Here is a 19,074-nt window from a genome sequence, read left to right on the forward strand (position 1 = left end):
GGCATCACAAACACAGCATCAGGCCTTAACCTCATCTTTCATGAAGCTTTTATTTGTACAATGCCATAAGATACAAAGAGTCTGTTCACATATCATACAGATGTTTGAGTGCAGTAAATACATGTTGTCCAAAAGGTATTCCTACCAAGGAATGAGACATTAAAGCCGGACTAGACAATGACAAATCCATACAGCAATAACGGGAAACCGTCCACATGGAGAGGTCTTAACCCTCCAAACGTTAGTGTTTAAATATCTGACTACTCGTTTTGTTGTTGCGACAGATGCATTCACTAAGCAGCCTTTAAGCCTACTTTATAAGACTGGTGTTGTCTAGCTCACTGTAGAGTACTGGGACAACAGCTAACGGAGGTATGTATGAGTGTTGGCGTTACAATCCACAGAGACAGTCTGACATGGGCTGTCTGCAGCTCACTGACTGTTGCTGCTGCTGCTAAAGAGCCGTTTCTGTTCAGTGCAGACCAGTGAACTGATGAGGAAGGAGCAGCTTGTGGCTGTTCCCACCTCAGCAGGCTGGCAGGAGGAGCCGGCGATGTAACGATGCCAACAGCCAGCACTGGCAGTGTTTTGATCATGATGTATTTGTTCCTACAAACTCTTTTTCAAACAGCCAGTGCAATGTCTGTCCCTACTGCACAAAGCTATTCTCCATTACTTCAGAGTGACACAGAGATTCAACCACAGCAAATGGAAAGAAACAGAACGAGGCGAATGAATTAAACTATTAATCCGGCACAGGTTATCTATCATTTACCTCTGCTAGACAACCACAAATTGATCCAATTTTATTTGTTCCTGTCAAATTAAGTAATGATTTAAGATTTTTTTTTTTTTTACAAAAACTCAAAATGCCTCATCTGTCCTCATACCAGTGCCTCTAAAGCTCATTTATTAACATGCTGCATCTTGTTTGTTTATCATTAAAGACTAAAACCTGTCTATGGGAACATAGACTGTATATAAAAGATGGGCATAGCTTCAGGTTTAAAGAGAGCGCCAATGGATAAATATGTTAAATTTATCACATTTTTAAGTACCTTTATTGTGAGTCAATGGTCTTAACTGTTAGCTGAAAACATAATGTTCATTTTGCAAATTATGGTTCAAATTAGTTTCCAGAATAATGATGAAGCGGTGTTTATCTCCTGTGCAACGGACACGTGGTGAACCAACGAGCAGTGTCCACCAGATATGGCCTGCTCTTAAAACTGCTGGTTTCAAAAACGCTCATCTCATTCACTAACAAATGAGTGATGTCACAGTGGCTACTTCTTTCTTCTATAAACAGTCTTTGGGTTCCACCCCACCTGAATTTCCTCCACTGGTCCCGCTTCCAAACTGTCTGTTCATATTAATGGGTAGAAAATACGTGGAGCACAAAGGGGTTCAGATTCCATCTTTCAGGGAAAAACAGTTTTCTTACTAAATGTGTAACACTAAAACAAAGCACTCAAAAGCACCAGTCTGCATTATGTTAGCTTCATTAGTTTTCGGTTCAGTGCCCGGCAACAATTTGCTGTATTGCTGCATGGGAGCCAAATCTCCTAATCCATGTTGGTGAAAGCAGGTCAGTCCACAATTAAAATCATTATAACTCAAACATTAACCTACAGTTTGGTAGGTTTTGGTAGAGTTTTCTGATTTTCCCTTTAAAATTTCTGTATGTGACGCTATAAACATTATTGTCCAGCTTCCTTTTTTTCGCTGATCTGGTGTTTTGAAATGGTCTTAGTTCCCTTCACTCATTCTTTTTGATTACCCCATAAACAATGCAGCCAATTCGTTTAATGTGCCTCTGTTTCTATCCACGAAAATGGAAAGTGTGGTAAACTCCCCGTGCAGCGTCACAAAGCTCGATAACATAGTTTCAGGCGATCAGTAATTGGGTGATGTTTGTGGCTTCACCGAGCAGCAGCACATGACACGTGAGACAAAACTGAGTAAAAATAGTCCTGGATGTATCGGGGACCTGGATTCCACTGACAGCACGAACAAATCAGCTTTTAGCACAGGGATGGTCGGGGTAGTCCGATCTAAAATTATTGTATAATTGTATTAAATCAGTCCAGTTTAAACTCAGCATTTTCTGTAAGTCAGCCTCAGTGAGCCACGCAATCAAATTTCACAGCCTAGCACAAGCACACAAGCACAAATTTAACTGAAATGCTGTCAGTTGTTTCCTACAAAGTTACAACACAGAACCTAACCAGAAAACTGGTTCTCCAGGAGAAAAGAAAAATGAGTGTATTGGGTCAGAGAAAAGACCTACTTTAGATCTGTGTCATGTAGGTGGAGGGAAAAACTCCACACTAATCTAGGCTGGTACACCCGAAAGGGATCGCCCTGCCACTTATCTCTTTCTATCACGATGTTCAGGTCTACAGCTGTGAGCCAGGAAGCTGAAAACTGTTTCAATGTCAGAACAAGATCTGGTCTGTTTGTGGGGGGGGTTACAGTTACGGCTTTTGATAGGAATGTGTTACACTGCTACCGGAGAGCAACATAAATAATGTCTGCATAAAAGCCACATTATCTCCAAAACAATTTACACATTCATTCTGAATGTGGCAGCTGACGATTTTAAGAAAACACCGAACCAGGCTCAAGTTCACCACAGAAGCAGTACAGTGATACGTCTACGATTTTAGCTGCTTTGTTATCATCTGCATCTGCTGTTTTACACTCGCGGCGTGCTTCAAAACAGACAAGAACAGGACAGGTACCCGCAGAGTCGCGGACTTGAATAAAGCAGATTCAAGCTCTCTCCGTCTGCCGTCTATCTTGCCTCACGAGTATCTACCCTGTGTCCCAAAAAGAAGCAAAGGGCCCAATATGAATTCACCGTGAGTCACGCTGCATCACGAGTTTACATCTCTCCCTCAGCCATCTTTAGAAAACAATGACAGTAAGGAGTGAACACCAGGGGACTTTTGTACCGTGACCAGAAGGCAGAAGAGCGTGTTTCATGAAGGTGTGTGCATGTACAGCTCAGAAGGCACAGTTCTCAGCCAGAAGATGTGCATGTGTGTGCTTTTGTGTGCACGTGTTTGTGGGAAAAAATGGCAAATGGTAGCAGGTGTGTGTTGCCGATGGAGCAGCTGTAGGCGAGAGGATGTCCAGCAGCAGGACAAGGCACGAAAGCACGAGTGTACACGTGTGTGTGTGTGTGTGTGAGAGAGAGAGAGAGATAAAGAGTGTCCAGAATCAGCCACAGCAACACCAAAACATCCTGTAAAATCTGTTATGTGCAAAGAAGAAGAAAAACACTGAAATCAAGTACAATGACAATACAGTAATACACCAACGGAGCTCATATCAGAAGCACAGGCACAGCTTAAAGTGGACTTCTTGTGCTCATTTCCAGCTCCATGTTTGTTGTGTTTTTATTCTTGGGCTCTCACAATAGCCTTTAATGATTTATAGCTCAAAGTAATCTTTATTTATCATATACTGGGTCTTCAGCTTGCCACTGAAAACAACCAGTGTTGGCTCTTTTCCCTTTAAGCCAGCTTTCTTCTGATTAGCTGAGACGAACAAATTAGGCACAGACCCCCCCATAACTGTCTGAAACTGGGTGATTAGAGCAGGCTGAAGCCTTTTTCACCTCAGTGCTTGAAATTTTGGCCATGTTTGATATGAGCATCCACTTCTGTAACAGTATATATATATATATATATATATGACAGAAAATTAGGTAAAGCATAATGGATACTCTTTAATCGTTCTCAGTAAGAATGTTGGTTAAAGTACATGTAAAATGTAAAACAGCTAATAAGAACATACCTCAGTAATAATGTCAGGGGATGATATCCCCGAAGTTATAACAACAATCTCGGAGAGATGTGATTGTTCTCTCACACAGGTCTTATTTCACATGGATGAAGCAGGTGCTGCAGAAGTTGGCGCTCACAGTTCCTACGCAGCTTCTATTGACAAATCTTCATAACCATTTTTAGGGGGGTGTCAGATTTGGTATTTTAACTCAGCGCATGCCACATTATGAGTCACTAAATACACGCTGACTCATAAAGAAAAATATTCAAGCTGTACCTAGCACTTTTCTCACAGAGCAGCATGCTCTATGAGTCTGTCTGTGCTGTTTGCCCTGGGTTAAAATAGGAAGGCCGGATGTGGAAAAATGTGAGATGAAACAAAACAAAAAACATAAAAACACTGCTGGTGAATTTTGGGAACCTCATAGAGCAACAGCGGCGACAGGGCCTGCAGAGGTTTTGTTTCTCTGTAAGCATATCCTGCAGATCTAACAGCCCAGCTCAATGCTTTTTCCTATTCGTAAAACATTAACAAAGCTGATTTAAACACAAAACAAAACAAAAAAACTAAAAGCCATCAGCAGGGAAAACCATTATATTACTACATTCTCTAATTTTAGATGTATGAAAACAGGACACGCTGCTCCATAATGTTGCCAGTGGTCAAAAACTCCACAGGATGCCTTTAACTCTGAATGTTGTTGGTTTCCTCATAAATATTTAATACTATTTTTGAAATATGTAAATTTGAAACTAAGTGTTTAGACCCTTTAAGTAATTTATGACTTACAGTTTGACAACTCACCACTGAATCGAGCCTGTGACTGACAGAAATATTATCAAAGAAATTTAAAGAAAATGTTAAAAGGGGCCATTAATGCTCATTTTCTGTTGTGGTTTCTGCTTGATTAGCAGTTTAAAAAATGTTTTCAATAATTTACCTTATACTGGCCCTTTAAATATTTCGAATTTCCCAGAGGAACCCACCCGAGGGATTAATAAAGTTCTATCTTATCTTATCTTATCTTAAATAGCCACCCAGCGCATCATCTAAATGAAACATTCTGGCCTCTTTGTTGTGATTGGCTGTCTTGCACCCTTGCCTTCTTATCTGGTTGTTCAGTGATGACGCGACGAATCCTACTTCCGGGTCTAAAGTAGTCTGCGTTTAATATGGCTTTTGTGTTGTTAACATGTTTAATGTTATGTATTTTCTTCTATTTGATCTCAAAAAGCTCCTAAAACAGTCAGTGATCACTGTTGACCTCCCTCGGCTTTTATTACCACTAATCATTTATTTAAGCTCAGTTTTTAAAACCTTAGGATGTAACTACAGCCCAGCCCATGCAGCAGTATATGAATGACTAACTTCGTATTGTGGATGGATTATCTCAGTTGTTCTCCTGGCTGAAGTTTGGTCCTTTTACAGCATCCTGCCATGCAATTACATTTGTTCCTGACCACCGAGAACACTCACGGTAACTTTTATCGAGTGGAAAAAAAGTTAGCTTGTTTATATTATGCTAACATAGCTGTGTCGCTAGCGGTCACATAGCACATCATTATATACCAGCTAGCCCAACTTCAGTAACCCTACAAACGTCACTGCTGTCTAGTTTTCTGTCTTCATTTATGCTGGAAGTGATAGCAGAGCTGTACGTTTTAATTTGTTTCCAAAACCCCGCAGTCAGGACATGCTATATTGTATTTAGATAGAAGCTAGCGAGCTAACTCCCTGCTAACTTCTAACTCCGTTAAATGTCATAAATTCCGTTTTCATGGATGCCTGGATGTTAAACTCAATTGTTACACCTGGTAGAGGAGAAGGCTGATCATTTTATTAAAGATGAAAGACTTTAGACAGTTTTTCAACTCTCAGTAATGCCATAGTGATCATTTGATATATGGACCTGCAGCGGAGTTTAGGCCCAGACACGGCTAGTGACGTCAGACTGAACATCCGGATTGTAGGAAAGCCAGAGCTGTGGCTGACCATATAAGGAAATATGCACCAAGCTGACATCAGATAGACACAAGAGCAGAAAAAAACATTAAACTAAGCCTTTAGAACTGTGTAACATCTGGGATTAGAGCTCACAGCAGTTACTTTTATAGAAGCTTACCTTATTACTTGAAAATTTGGCAATATTTAATATGGGCATCCATATTTGTAACATTATATATATGAAAGAAAACAAAGAAAAGCACATAAAGTTTCAAAGCCACAGCTCTCAGTACAAATGCTGCGTTTACGATAATGATTCAAATCAGTATAACTGCATTAGGTGCGAGTGAAGAGCGAGTTGAGTTCACTCTGCCAGTTTTTCTTCATGTTTTACAGACCTGCGTAGGAACCCTGAGTACCTTTCATTTTCAGCCTCCACCTCTTTATGACCACATCTCCAAGGATGAATTTACAACCTCAGCTTAAACCAAATACTTTCGCCCATCTACCTCTCCTCTAGAAATGGTCTAGCAGCACATCCTAAACTATCATTTGCTTGTTTTCTTGTTAAAGACATATCAACTAACAATGGCGAATATCACAAGTAAATCACTACTACTTGATGGTGACAGAAACACATTTTTTTTCTAAGGTGATCCTGTAAATCCCTCAAATCAAACAAAGCTAAGCATGAACTCTGCGGGGGGGTGGGATGTCATCACGATGAAAACAACGGGACAGGATGTGCAGTTTTATGGCAGAGAGGTCAAGTGTAAGGCGACTGGTAGCTCCGCCCCCTCCAGACACAGCTGAAAGTTTTAATTGGTTGAAGAGGGACTGGAGCTAGTGGTTAATGATGCTGAGCTACTTATGAGTTAATAACTCTAATATCTGGTGGAGGTTTCTTTCACTCCATTAAATGGGCCTTAATTTGGGATGAAGTGCTCCGAACAGTTTCTAACTCCACTGAGGTGTGGGAGGTTGCCAGAAGTCTTAGCTTCTCCATCTTTTCCAAACCAGAGCGGTGAGTTTGAGTAGCACTGTGCAAGCGGCTGCACATAAACAGCAGCGACGCGACGCCTTCTTCGTTTTCTGCTTCTCATGCCGGCTTTGTCAGTCTGTTTCTACAAGCCCCAGCTCTTTGTTTTTAGTCCTCTTCTCCCAAATTAGACCTGGACAGACCACATGAGGATTAAACTCGGGGCCCAGACACCAGCATGCCTCCATCCAAACATAAAATCCCCGGAGATGGGCTTTTGGCCTCACCACAGTCAAAGCGTCATTCTCCCAGAACATTTCCTCTCCGAGTCTGAATGTGAATAAAGGCTGTAGCAGGGGCCTGTGGTTGTTGTGGCATTTAAAAGCAGGATGCGGTGCTAGTGCTGCAGTAATCTTTCTGAGTCAGAATGGCTGAAAGGCAAAAGTCTCCATTGTGCTTCTGTGGGTCAGCTGCATGGTGCTAATGCCTTGCTGAGACTGTAAGGACTCTGGGGACTTTAGAGGACAGTCATATGCTATAAACCCAGAGCAATCACACACTGTCTTTTAAGGAACCATTTTACAACCCATCACTGTCAGACAAAGTCCTTATAACACTGTCTTCTCCAGTAGAAACCACATAAATATGAGTTTACAGTGAAAATTGTCAAGATTTGAGAAGAACAACTGTTTATGAAGTGGCCTTTTAAGTTCTGGCGTCCTTTAAATGTCCAACATTACACTTTTGCGTCTGCAACCTCAGCCTTTTCTGAAGGTCTGTACCTAACAAGGGGAACAACAAACGATGTAGAACAACATTTCTCTAGACGCTGACCGTTCAGCTACTGTCATCTTTTCAGTACATATGATGGCGTGTCTCTGTTATTTATTGAGGATTAGGTTGTCATCCAAGGTGAATATTTCCTCTGGATTTAGTCCAAAAGTGGGACATGTTTTTCCTCCGTTTCCTTCTCCAGCATCCTCCACGCTGCAAACAAAGTCAGTATTTATTGTCATTGGTTAGGTTTTCCTCCATGGGCCCTCATACCTGTGTTTGTACTGTCCTTTGCCTTGACTTTCAGTCCAAACGCAGCCCACGTGAAATCCTGAGCCTTTTGCTTCTAATTTGAGTCTCAACTCCCACTTTTAGAGCAGCGAAAAGAGTCACGTTGGATCTACACAATAGTTGTTCGTAGCTACTTAACAGATGCGACCTGCAGCTCAACAGAGGGCATTCATTTAATATGAGGGGAAAGTGAACGGAGTAAAGTGTTGAGTATCAACTGTGATCACTTTGTCTCGTCTTCCGTAGCCATTTGGTTTTATTTCAGCTGAGAACCTAAACTTGTGCAGGTAAGTGAAAGCAAAAACATGATGTAAGCAGCCTGTATAGTGTCTGTTTGCTGAACCAGCCCTCTAACACTAAACTTTAGATATATGCAGGCTGGTTTGCTGGTTATTTTCCAGGAAAGACTGTGATTTTGCCGGCTTTGGCCAGCCGCTCAATGATCTGGGCTTCGTAGTCTGCGTCGTGGACGCCGGTCTTCCTGAATTCTCCGGAGTAGCGGTTCTGTTCCCAGTAGTGGTGCCAGTTTCCACGGCTGTCTGCACCGAAACCAAACACGTTCACCTAGAGGAGAGCAGAAGTTAAAACAAGACATAGGACACAAGTGCCACGTTGATGCAAATGCAGAGAGAGAAAGAAGAAGAACAGACCTCATCACAGACGTGCAGAGCAAAGAACAGCACTAGCATCCCAGTGGAGGGGTAGCGGCCATGATGTCTAGTCCAGCGGTCGTGGATGTATTTAAAGAATGCTGGGTTGAAGATCTGGACCTGGGTCATGGAGGGACATGTAGAGAAAGGGAAGATACCATAAGATAAAGTCTTATTCACTGTGAAATCAAAGCAAGTAAGTCTTTTAAATCTATAATTTTGGGTCGGCCACAAAGATGCTGTAAAAAATTTTTTTTAAATAAATTAAAACTGAGTCTCTGACCAGGCGAAGATATTTGCCAAGTCTTCACATGACAGGGATTAGTCTGAGTTTATTTATTTTCACGGATTAAAAATACCCAAAAACGAGCAGATTAGTGAAAACAAAGGAAGGGTTTATAATCCAACTGTAATCCTTCATCAACAATGGGAATGGGGCGAAACAGTTGTAGCAGACCAGGTTCCCTCTTTGTGTGTGTGTGTGTGTGTGTGTGTGTGTGTGTGTGTGTGTGTGTGTGTGTGTGTGAGAGAAAATGGCCAAAATTAATTGCACTCAATGAAAATACATACCTTGTCTTTATCTACTCGGAGGAACTGCTTCACTGGAGCGTAAGTACTGAGAGGGAGAGAGAGAAATTGATTGACTACATTCAATCAGCACTTTATGTGATTGCTGGAGCTATGAATTCTGGATGATTGACAGCTGGCAGATTGTTCCACCCCAAAAACTCTCTGGCTTCTCACATCTCCACTCCACGTGTCAGTGCATGTGTGTTAAGAAAATTTTATTTATTCCCCAAAGATACTCTTCTGTGTGTCTGTGTGCCCTGAAGTCAAATGGCAAGTTTCAACATCCCTGTGCTGCAAGCAGTATTTGACATGTCTTAATCCATGCTTATGCATATCTGCGTGCACGTGTCTCGTCTTACAATCGAATCTGGCCCGTGGACAGAGCGCTGGTGATCCAGACCAGATCCAGTGTTTTGAAGGGAACGAGCACGAAGCTGACGTTGGCTGCCAGGTTTTTGGCACTCTCTGGGTACATGAAGTGGTGAGTGGTGTGGCTGCCCGCGTCTTCCTCGTAGCCCACTGTGGGTGCCAGATTTATCCTAGGAGAGAGTGTGACGGGGGAACAGCGTGAGAGATGAACATCATCAGGTCACAGGCTGTTAGAAATTGGTGTGTGAGGCCTTGGGTTTTACCTCCAGCTGGACTCAAACTGGTGCCAGAGTACCTTCACATGGATTTAATTTCACACTGACTTGCCAAATTCCTGATGCAATTCCTGCTCATGTTGCTGGAATCAATTTCTTGAAGAATGACTTCATGACCTCATAGAGCTCAATATAGATACAAATTTAGGCTATTATGGGTCTATGGCAGATATATTGGTATACAGATATCAGCTTGCGTGTTATTCAGCAATTTTGTAACTGATAAAATAAGTTTGAGAGCAAACAATACAGTTGTTTAAAATGTGCTTAACTTAAATAAAGTAAAAATAAAGCATGTCATAAAAGAAAATGGGCTCAGTTTGTCACACTTTACAGCTGAGGTGATTTCAGTGTTTTGCTGCTGAATGCAGTTTGATTCAAGGTCACACAAACAAGTTCTTCACCTATAGAGCGCTGTTCTCAGCGACTCTTTGTTTACTTGTTCTCTACATCATAGCACAGCTCCCATAGCAGTGAAAACACTTTACGTTTATCACAGTCACACTGTATCAAGTACACATATGCAGAGTATACAGTAATGTATATTATATGCAGGAAAATCAGTCAGACAGTAACTAATCGCTCAGCTGCGTTTGAGCCATTCATTGTATTTACAGTAGCTGTGACTCACTGTCTGGAGGAGTGATCCGTTTATGTAAACAGTTGGTTGCACTTGGAATTAAAAAGGTGGCTACTGACTTCACCTTACCATATGCCAGTGAACAAAACAGATGTTGTTCACACAGCAGGAGTTAAAAAGCACGCAGACAGGCGGTGGGTGGTGATAGTGAGGGGGACTTTTGTGGGTCAAGCTGGTTGAAAAACAAATGAAAATCAAAGCACAGCATTAAGAAATCGTAGCAGGAGATGGAAGTTGCAGGCTGCCCACACGGGTCTATTGAGAATGCAGCTCTAATGGATTCCATTGCCTATGGCAGGCAAAAACACATTATATCAGTCACTCCTGCTGAGTGTTTCATGGCACCGGCATGTGTCCTCGACACTAACTCGCGCGCAGTGCAGGAAACTACATATAGCTGTGCTCATGAGCTGGATTGTTTAAGAACAATCAGGCTTTGTGATCCGTCAATGCGGCTCGGAAACAGCTGGGGAGCAGACTGACACAAAAGGATTTATGTGCCTCTGTGCATGGGCGTGTGTGTGAGACAGAGACGCAGCCTATAAGTTCAAATGTCTCGGGACACAAACGCTGGGATTACTTTTGCTATCGCACACATATCTGCTGTTTGCTTCTTTGTAAGTACACCTCCCCATCCTGTACACACATGCACACACAATCTAGATGGCTATGATGATGGAACTTTAATGGCACATACTGAGCGGAGTGAGAATACAGTGTAATCCCCACATAAACTCTTTTTTCTTCTTCCCTCCAGCTGTCTCCCTCCTCTCCTCTCCCTCCTTCACCTCCAAGCTTTGGTCTTACAGCATAATTTTACTTCTTTGAGTCGTGCTTTTATCTAATAGTGCCCTGCATCCACTCTGTTTTGTCTTGCTCTGCTCATCTATCCGTTGCAGCCGTCTCTCTCACCTCATAATGTAGTTGTGATCATCAATGGTTGCGCCATATCTGGCCCCGCGAAGGTTCCCGGAGTTCCCCACCACAGCGCAGCGCAGGCAGCGTCCCGGATCCCACGAGCCGTACGGCGACCTTCCGGGAATCACCTGTGATAAACAACCATGATTAAATCAAGCAGACTGGACCGAAGCTACGGAGGAAATTAAATACATCACAAATACACATAAAACGACCTAAACTGCAGCTCAGACCTGACTGTGAAAATACATGCAGCTCTCAATATTGGGGTGAATTCTTTATGAGAATCTCCATGAAAAATACATGAACCACTTCAGCCCTAAGGGAGCCAGACTAAACCTACATCCTTATGGGAAAGCACTTTAAGTGCTTTGAGAGTCCGAATATAAAAAAGTCATACGGACGCGCTGGAGAGGAATGAGCCAGGTTTGAGATAAACCAAATGTCAAATAAAGACAATCTGCTCCCCCTCCACTCAGTCTTTGGACGGAAGTCTGAATTAATGACTTGGCTGATATGAAAGCACTACGGCAAAGGAAAGATGAATTAATAATATAAAATACCTGGAACAACCTCAGCAGCACCTGCTGGATGCTGTGGGGTTTAAACTGGGGCTGTAACATCTAGAGAGAGAACAAGAGAGAGAGAGAGATAGTTAGGATGTGTAGTTTCTCCTCTGCAGACAAATCATATCTGACAAGAGACTTTAAATTTAGTTACATTCTGTGTGCCCGTGTGCATGTGTATGCATGCACTCGCCTGCATTCAAGAGAAAATAAGCAGATGCTTGTGCCTAAGTGTGTGCGTGTGTGTTTAGGTAACAGCTACGTGTCAGACTGACAGGATGCAGTCAGACTGTGGTCAAAGGAGCTGAGGCATTGCCGTCCACATGTCAAAAACAAGCGGAGTGAGAAAATCTTTTTAAAAAAGAAAAGAAAGCAAAGGTTGTTTCAGAGTAAATTATTTAAAAAAAAGATTTGGTAAATGTAAAGGTGCACAGAAGAGGAAAAATAAGATCTAAACATAGCTCAGAGAAAGATGAAGAGAGGAGGAGAGTGATACAATAGGTCGCTCTTAAGCTAGCTGTCTGTCAGAGGATTAATGGATAAATAACACCATAAATGTGAAGCTACTGGTGTTTTACATTGAAAAAAAAAACACCCTCAGATTAAGTTCCTGCCTTTGGCTACTGTGAAAATGGGTTTAATGCATTGTTCATCAGCTTGTCAGAAAACATGAATAATAATCTAAGCGCTTTAGCTTAAACAGAGTCCATTATAATTTTAATGAGGAAGGTCACTTAGAAAAAAAATAAAGCACGGCACCTCACAAAATTACCATACTTAAAAGCTCCACCATTTTACAGGGCACATTTGAAATGAGCACAGAAGTATCAGTCTACCCTCTGACCTGTGGCTGCTGACTTTTGAAGCCGTTTTAATGTGAAGCCTTAATAGCTTTTAAACCGGTGAACTTTAAAAAGCGCTTAAACCGTCTTGGCATGTTTGTCCTCATAATAAATTATGGCATTTCAACACATGAGACTATGGTAAGAGACCATGGGCGTGACTACTTCTTGAGTCCTTGAGCGTGCAAACTAGTTTCATCTATAGGCGAAAAAAGTGACAGCAGCACCAGCAGAACAATCTGGGTGTCACCTGCCACATGTGAAAATATTAATTTCTTGGTAAATGATTTGGTAAATTTCACTTAATCAAATACTTAAAAACAAAAAACGCCCCTCCAAACACTAACCAGATTTTCATCAACCTCAGCTCTGCTTTGGTTTAATGGTAATTTTAAAATGTTAATCGCTTCCAGCATGTTAGCATCGTGACATTAGCATTTAGCTCAAAGCATTGCTGTGCCTAATTATAGCCTCTCAGTGTTGCTAGCATGGAGGCACCCTTCATTTTTAAAGCTTTAACTCACGAAATGCCCGTTTTTTAACTTATCCTTTAACTTCAAAGCTTTCTTGGGCAGGCACCAGTCGCTTTACATCGACAAGTGATCTTAAAGGGCATGAAGTATATTGAAGCCACATGTTTACAGTTAAGAAAAAAAAATTGTTTGCTTTATTCATGTCAGTAAGAGTGTTTTTCATTTCTCTGGATCACGGTTTGAGTGCCCTTTTGTGGTATGATGATGCTTACCAACTAACAAACAGAAGTTGTCCAATTAAGAGGCAAAAAATAAATCCTGGCTCATTTGAGCATCTGCCAAACCACACAGGCAAATGTGCAATCATGCGTGAAAAGATAAAACAAGCACCTGCACAAATGTAAAAAAACAAAACAAAACAACAACCTATAAACAAAGAATGCAGTTTATGGCATCCTATGGATATCCATCGGGGTATTGGCAGCTGAAGCATGGCTCCTCCTATCCATAACCATCTTTTCTCTGTCTCTCCCACACACAGCAATCTTCATTTTCACACTCCTTTGTCACCCCTTCCTTTGCACCCACCAGTGCCCTTAATTCGCTTCTTCCAACACAGATCTCAGTCTTCAAGATTTTCATTCATGCATCTTCTCTATCAGCCTTTTTGCCCGCATGTCTAACTCCTGCTCTTTAACTTCCCCTTTCCGCTCTGCCTTACTGCTGCTCCTCTTGTCTATCTTCATCTCCTTTTCTCTCTGGGTTGCTTGTGCACGAGGCAGATCATAAGCCCTGATCAGAGTCCACTAATCTTTCTTTCACACCTTCTGACTTTGTTTCTCTTGCTGTTGCCTCTCTGCTATTGTGTCTTTGTCTCTGTTTTTTCAATCCTCCTTGATCCATCCATCCCTTTGCCTTCCTCGGTCTCTGACTGCATACACGATGCCAGAGCCAGCTTGGCATTCGATACCGCTGTTGTTCAGGGGCTACTAATTTTTGGCGTTTGTTTTCTGGCAGCATAGCTGGATGCTGTCGAGCTTCCTTCATGTCAGCCGTCTTCTGACTCCCAAAGTTTCCTGGCAACTGCATCCAAGGAACTCTAATTTTTCTTTTTCCATTGAAACAAGATTTCACTGCTGTTTCCAGAAGCCACATTAGATATTCAAAATTAGCCCTGTTATAAAATTAGAGACAGATGCCCAGTGTGCAAATTTTAAAAGAAATTGTAAAATTACCTTAAAAAGTACAATTATAACATTGGAGAGTTTGTGTCTACAGCAACAGACTGAAATGCTTAAAATGTTTCTTTCACTGCGTGCTTGCATTGTGCCTCTCCTGAGGCAGGAGTACACATTTGCACATTAGGTTTGATTGAAGAGGTCCAATCACGAATACGCATTAATCGCTTGTTTTCATTTCTTTATAGCGCTGCTATTGGATTTGGGAATAAAAGAAAGTCGACCAATACTAAAAACAAACAAATCAAATAACAAAGGAGAAGTGTTTTTTTTCACTGGTTGCATCGGGTGCATAGACTTCCCATAACAAATCACTTTTGGACTGAAGAGGTTCTCTCAGAAGAAATAAAAGGAGGTAACTGACTAGGGAGCAGCTACACAGATGATCCCTACTGTGAATTGCTGAAGTCTGCCTCATAAAAGTCTTTACCAGGAAACAATGTCTTTTTCTGTTTTCTGATTCCCAAATGCAAGGACTGTAAGTCATCCTTACTTTACATTACAGCGCTCAAAGATAATACTAGCTCGAAACACAACCATATAAACAGCAGGCAAGACACTAGACAGCAAGCCATTATTACTCTTGAGGTCTGTGGCCATTCCTCTCTCCATTCTCCACCCAGCCATCCATTAATTCCTGTTAAGTTAAAATGGATGTATTGATTAGAGAGTGGAAATCTGCTGACTGCAGTGTGAGAGAATAAATATTGTGTAGTTGCTAAATAAGGCTTGCCTTTTAGGTTTGATGTCAATTCTTTTGAAAAAGTCAGAATTCACGCATGACTCAATTAAAGACTCTGGAGTACGTCTGCGATTGTAATTCTCAGCAAATTTCCGCACAACTAATTCCAGCAGTCCAACAATTCTTGACTGTGATATGCAGGGTTTCTCTTTTCAAACAGATATAATATTCTAATTAAGTTCTAGTCAAGTTTTTATTCTCCGCAGTACCCTCTGCAGGAGAGGCCGCATGAATTTGAATTATTTACATGCCTTGTGATCACTCTGGGCAAATTGTTAAGCTTCATTCAGGGTGCTGTGACATTTTTCTACTCTAAATTTATGCAGACAACACGTAAACTGGCACTTTTCACTGTGTCTGCAGTAATTCAGAAACAAGGACAGCTGCCTGTCTACAACACTTATCTCTCCAAAGCCTGGTGAGTTGTCTTTGCCTTCATAGGAGGCTAATAAATATAATTTACATTATGTTCATTCTTACAATATTTTAAGGAACATTCTAAATTTAGAGAAAAATATGGAAACTCTCTATGAAGTTTCCAAATTTAAATGTTAAGGTATTTTAAGATAGGTAGAGTCCTCCCCATTAGCATTAGCAATGATTTTAACATATCTGCCAAAACTACACTCCAGACCTCAAGTTAAGGGGTCTTCAAGGTCAGGAGTTCATGGTGCCAAACAAACACACAAGGTATATGCTATATATTAGAAATCAAGCAATAACAACATTACATACGTGGTGTAACCAACACAAGTCGTTCATTAAAATGACTGCCTACAGTGGTCAAGCAATGTGACTTATTGGAAGTCCATTAAAAGCAGATGATTACATTTCTGGACTAATTACATTCAGAAACCACATTTGATATAATTAAATTAATATAATTTAATATAAATGTATTTTAGATCTGCCCATTCCTTTCCTATCCACTCCCCCCCCCCCCACGCCAGTTCATCACCACCCTGTTACCCTGTGTGACCTAATGACTTGGCAGCTGTTGGCCTGTGTTTGCAGTTTTTTGCCATTTCAGAGCTTAGCTGAGGATTCGGCTTTGAAATAAGAGTCTAACCCGGCCACTGAAGGACACTAAACTGGATGACACTTACTGCAGATGCACACAAACACATTTGCACTTAGATTTGAGTGGACATAGAGAGACAACGCATGTACGTAAATAGTTACAAATCAAACTAAAAGGAGGCATTTACATAATGATCCTTTAAGTGCTTCCTGTGTCTCACACTTGACTAAAAAAAAAAAAAACTCATTCTGGGGTTTGTTTGTTTGTTTTTTTACACATTACTATAAAACATTTTAAGGAAAACCCAGAGGCCAACCTTGTTTATTTGTTCCACTTTTCCACAAATACCATCACATATGACTGGCAGGGATACTTGAGAAGCATGTAGGACTTGTAAGAGGGGGATTGGTTGGCTCAGAGATGAGGCAGGATGAGGAGGACAAGATTATTATGTGTTACTCCCCCTGTGTTAGTGTTCTATAAACTTATGTCTTCCATGTAACTTGCAGCTCCCCACGCTCTCTATATACATAAATAGAAAGTGCTTGATAGTGCTCCAGACAGTGGCACAAAGTTATTTTTGTTTACTGTGGTTCAGAGGAGAATGATGCTATATGCTGGAGTATAATACATGATCTTATTATTGTGTTTCGCTTTATGAAGTTAGAAACATTAAATCACCCAAACGCAGTCTGCAGATTTAGTGTGAAGTATGCAAACCAGGTGTTTTACTCCAAAACAAGTAACTAAACCACATATACAAAAAACGCAGCATAGCATTTATAAGTAGAACTTTAAATTTCTGATTTGGAAACTTCTACAATTTGCATGAACTTGTGGTAGCATGCACTGGATACCAATTTCCCTTCCAGTCAGGGACATCTGACCCTGGAACACTGAGATAAAGGGCCAAGAGCTCAGACAGGCGGTGGAGAACTTATTATTATTACTATTGCTGGATTTTTCCATGAATAATTATGAAAGTGAATTCAGATCCTGGCTTTAAATTATTTAATTGCTCACATGTAAATATACCAACAATCAAATGAAACCATTGTAAACATTATAAGTTTACCTAATGAAGTTGTTTTAAAGACTGTATGACACTGAGGGTTTCTGCCAGGAAAACTGTGGCTGCTGTAACTCGCGGAGGGATAAGTCGGCATTTTAATGAACACAAGTGAACGAATAGCTCAAGAATGGACAAAGTATGACTTCATAACATTTCTTTCTGGTTCCTTATGACTACGTTTTTAAAAAACAATCATTTAAAGTATTTTTACATGTGTGAAAACAAGAACGGTATGCTAATAAGACACATTAACTAACTTAACAGCTGTAGCATTTGTTCTAGTGCTTAGGAGCAGTGTGAGATTTAGCTCTGGCAGGCACAAACCCTGCTAATATTAACATCACATTGTATCAATCACGTATGGACAAACTATTCTGTTTGTATGTTAATTATAAAGCCAGACACTTAACATAACAACAGGAAGCAGTGGAATCAACTACGCAGGCTGTGTTCAAAATTCAACTAAAAGTTCATTAATCTTAATCTTATATCTTGCATGTTTATTCTATAATGGTTTTACAAGGGATTATGTGCTGTCACTTAGAAGGGGGCAAACAAACTAACACGATAACACCTGTTAATCAGTGAGCTTTAGAAGAACTGCTAAGAAGATTTTGTTTACTTTGGAAATGCCATGCTGTCTCCAGCCTTCCAGTCTTTGTGCTAAGCTGACACGCTCTTGGATAGAGCTTAATATTTACCGATTAGGAGCAATAAGTATATATGCAAAGAAGCTAAGCTATTAAACTTGTAGTATATTGAGGGCATAGGCTCTTTGCTTTATTCGAATATTGAGAAAAAAAAATCAAACAGATGTCAGGAACAAAACAAACTTGCACATGTAATAATGCGTCACCACACCTAATATAGTACAGATTTACAAAGATGTAGGAGCCCTGGTTGTGGAGGTTATTAATTTTCCAGACTTTGAGATATGTTACAATAATTTACTGCTTTAGCTGATGTGAAAAAAACAAAACAAAAGAAAAACACTCCAGACTGTTACTAACTTACATAACTTTAGAGATTAAAGTTACTTACCACCCACCAGTAGTAGACATCAGAGGGTAACTGCATGTTGTCTCTTGTCCAAACAGGAGAGATATCCGGGTCGTAGTTTTCATCGAACCAATCAGAAACTCCAGGATCCCCGACACAGCGCTGACAGGCACACGTCTTCTGCTGTGGGGCATCAGGTGATGACAGGCGGTGCGCACCCATGTAGCTGGGCACGAGCTTCACACGCCGTGACTCTTCCCACCCGGGTGGTTCCAGGTAGTTGAATCCGACGCCCCCGCGAAGGGACACGGACAAGAATAGGGAAGTGAGAAAGATGAGAACCAGGGAGCCGAGGAGAACCCAGATTCTGCGGGAACATCTCACTCTGCCTCCTTTCTCTGCTCCACCTCCTACCCCAGTACTACCTCCACCTGTAACCATCCCTCCACTTAACCAAGGCCTGAGCTCTGAGATTCTGGGAGCTCCCCTGGATGCGCCCCCGCTCCAGGACCCCCAGCCCCAGCGTCTGTCCCGGTGCAGGGTGGAGGACGGTATGCGGCCCCCCCAAGGCCATGTCCCCACCCCTGGGCCTGCCACTGTCCCCAGCCCACAACTACCTCCTCCTCTTCCTCCTGTGCCTCCACTAAGCAACCACCACGGTCTGGTCACAGTGACTGGGACGAGCCCCTGGCTGCCAGTATGGACCACACAATCACTCCCTTTATCGGTCTGTCAAAGACACGCACAAACACACACACAAAAATACAAAGGATAGTGTCAGAGTCGATCTGTCTCACAGTCAAGCTGTTCGCTCACCGGAGCTCCTACGCTTTCTCTATGTCTCCCGCTGGATTCTCTCTCTAACTGCTCCACAGCCATGCACTTGTCTCACACACTGAAACGCCTGAACAGACAC

The 19,074-nt window shown here is 41.6% G+C and overlaps 1 protein-coding gene across 2 annotated transcripts; it reads right to left on the reverse strand.

The window, feature by feature from the left end:
* Positions 1 to 31: 31 nt before the first annotated feature.
* st3gal2 (ST3 beta-galactoside alpha-2,3-sialyltransferase 2) lies at positions 32 to 18,879 on the reverse strand. Of its 2 annotated transcripts, XR_014893108.1 has the most exons (8): positions 18,201 to 18,704; positions 11,769 to 11,828; positions 11,200 to 11,333; positions 9,363 to 9,542; positions 9,004 to 9,049; positions 8,434 to 8,553; positions 5,454 to 8,347; positions 32 to 4,612 (listed from the first exon to the last, which is right to left on the reverse strand). XR_014893108.1 is itself a non-coding variant. In XM_085280539.1 (7 exons), the coding sequence occupies exons 1-7, from the start codon at positions 18,597 to 18,599 to the stop codon at positions 8,174 to 8,176; spliced, it is 1,113 nt and encodes a 370-aa protein (XP_085136665.1). In that variant the 5' UTR covers positions 18,600 to 18,879; the 3' UTR covers positions 32 to 8,173. The 2 variants fall into 2 exon arrangements, 1 of the variants encoding a protein (XP_085136665.1); XM_085280539.1 differs by having other exon boundaries at positions 32 to 8,347; positions 18,201 to 18,879.
* Between the last annotated feature and the right edge of the window lie 195 nt (positions 18,880 to 19,074).

The sequence above is a fragment of the Mchenga conophoros genome, linkage group LG7 (genome assembly GCF_057382185.1).
Source record: "Mchenga conophoros isolate Kocher_MC1m ecotype Shallow Benthic linkage group LG7, M_conophoros_male_GT1.1, whole genome shotgun sequence".
NCBI lineage: Eukaryota > Metazoa > Chordata > Actinopteri > Cichliformes > Cichlidae > Mchenga > Mchenga conophoros.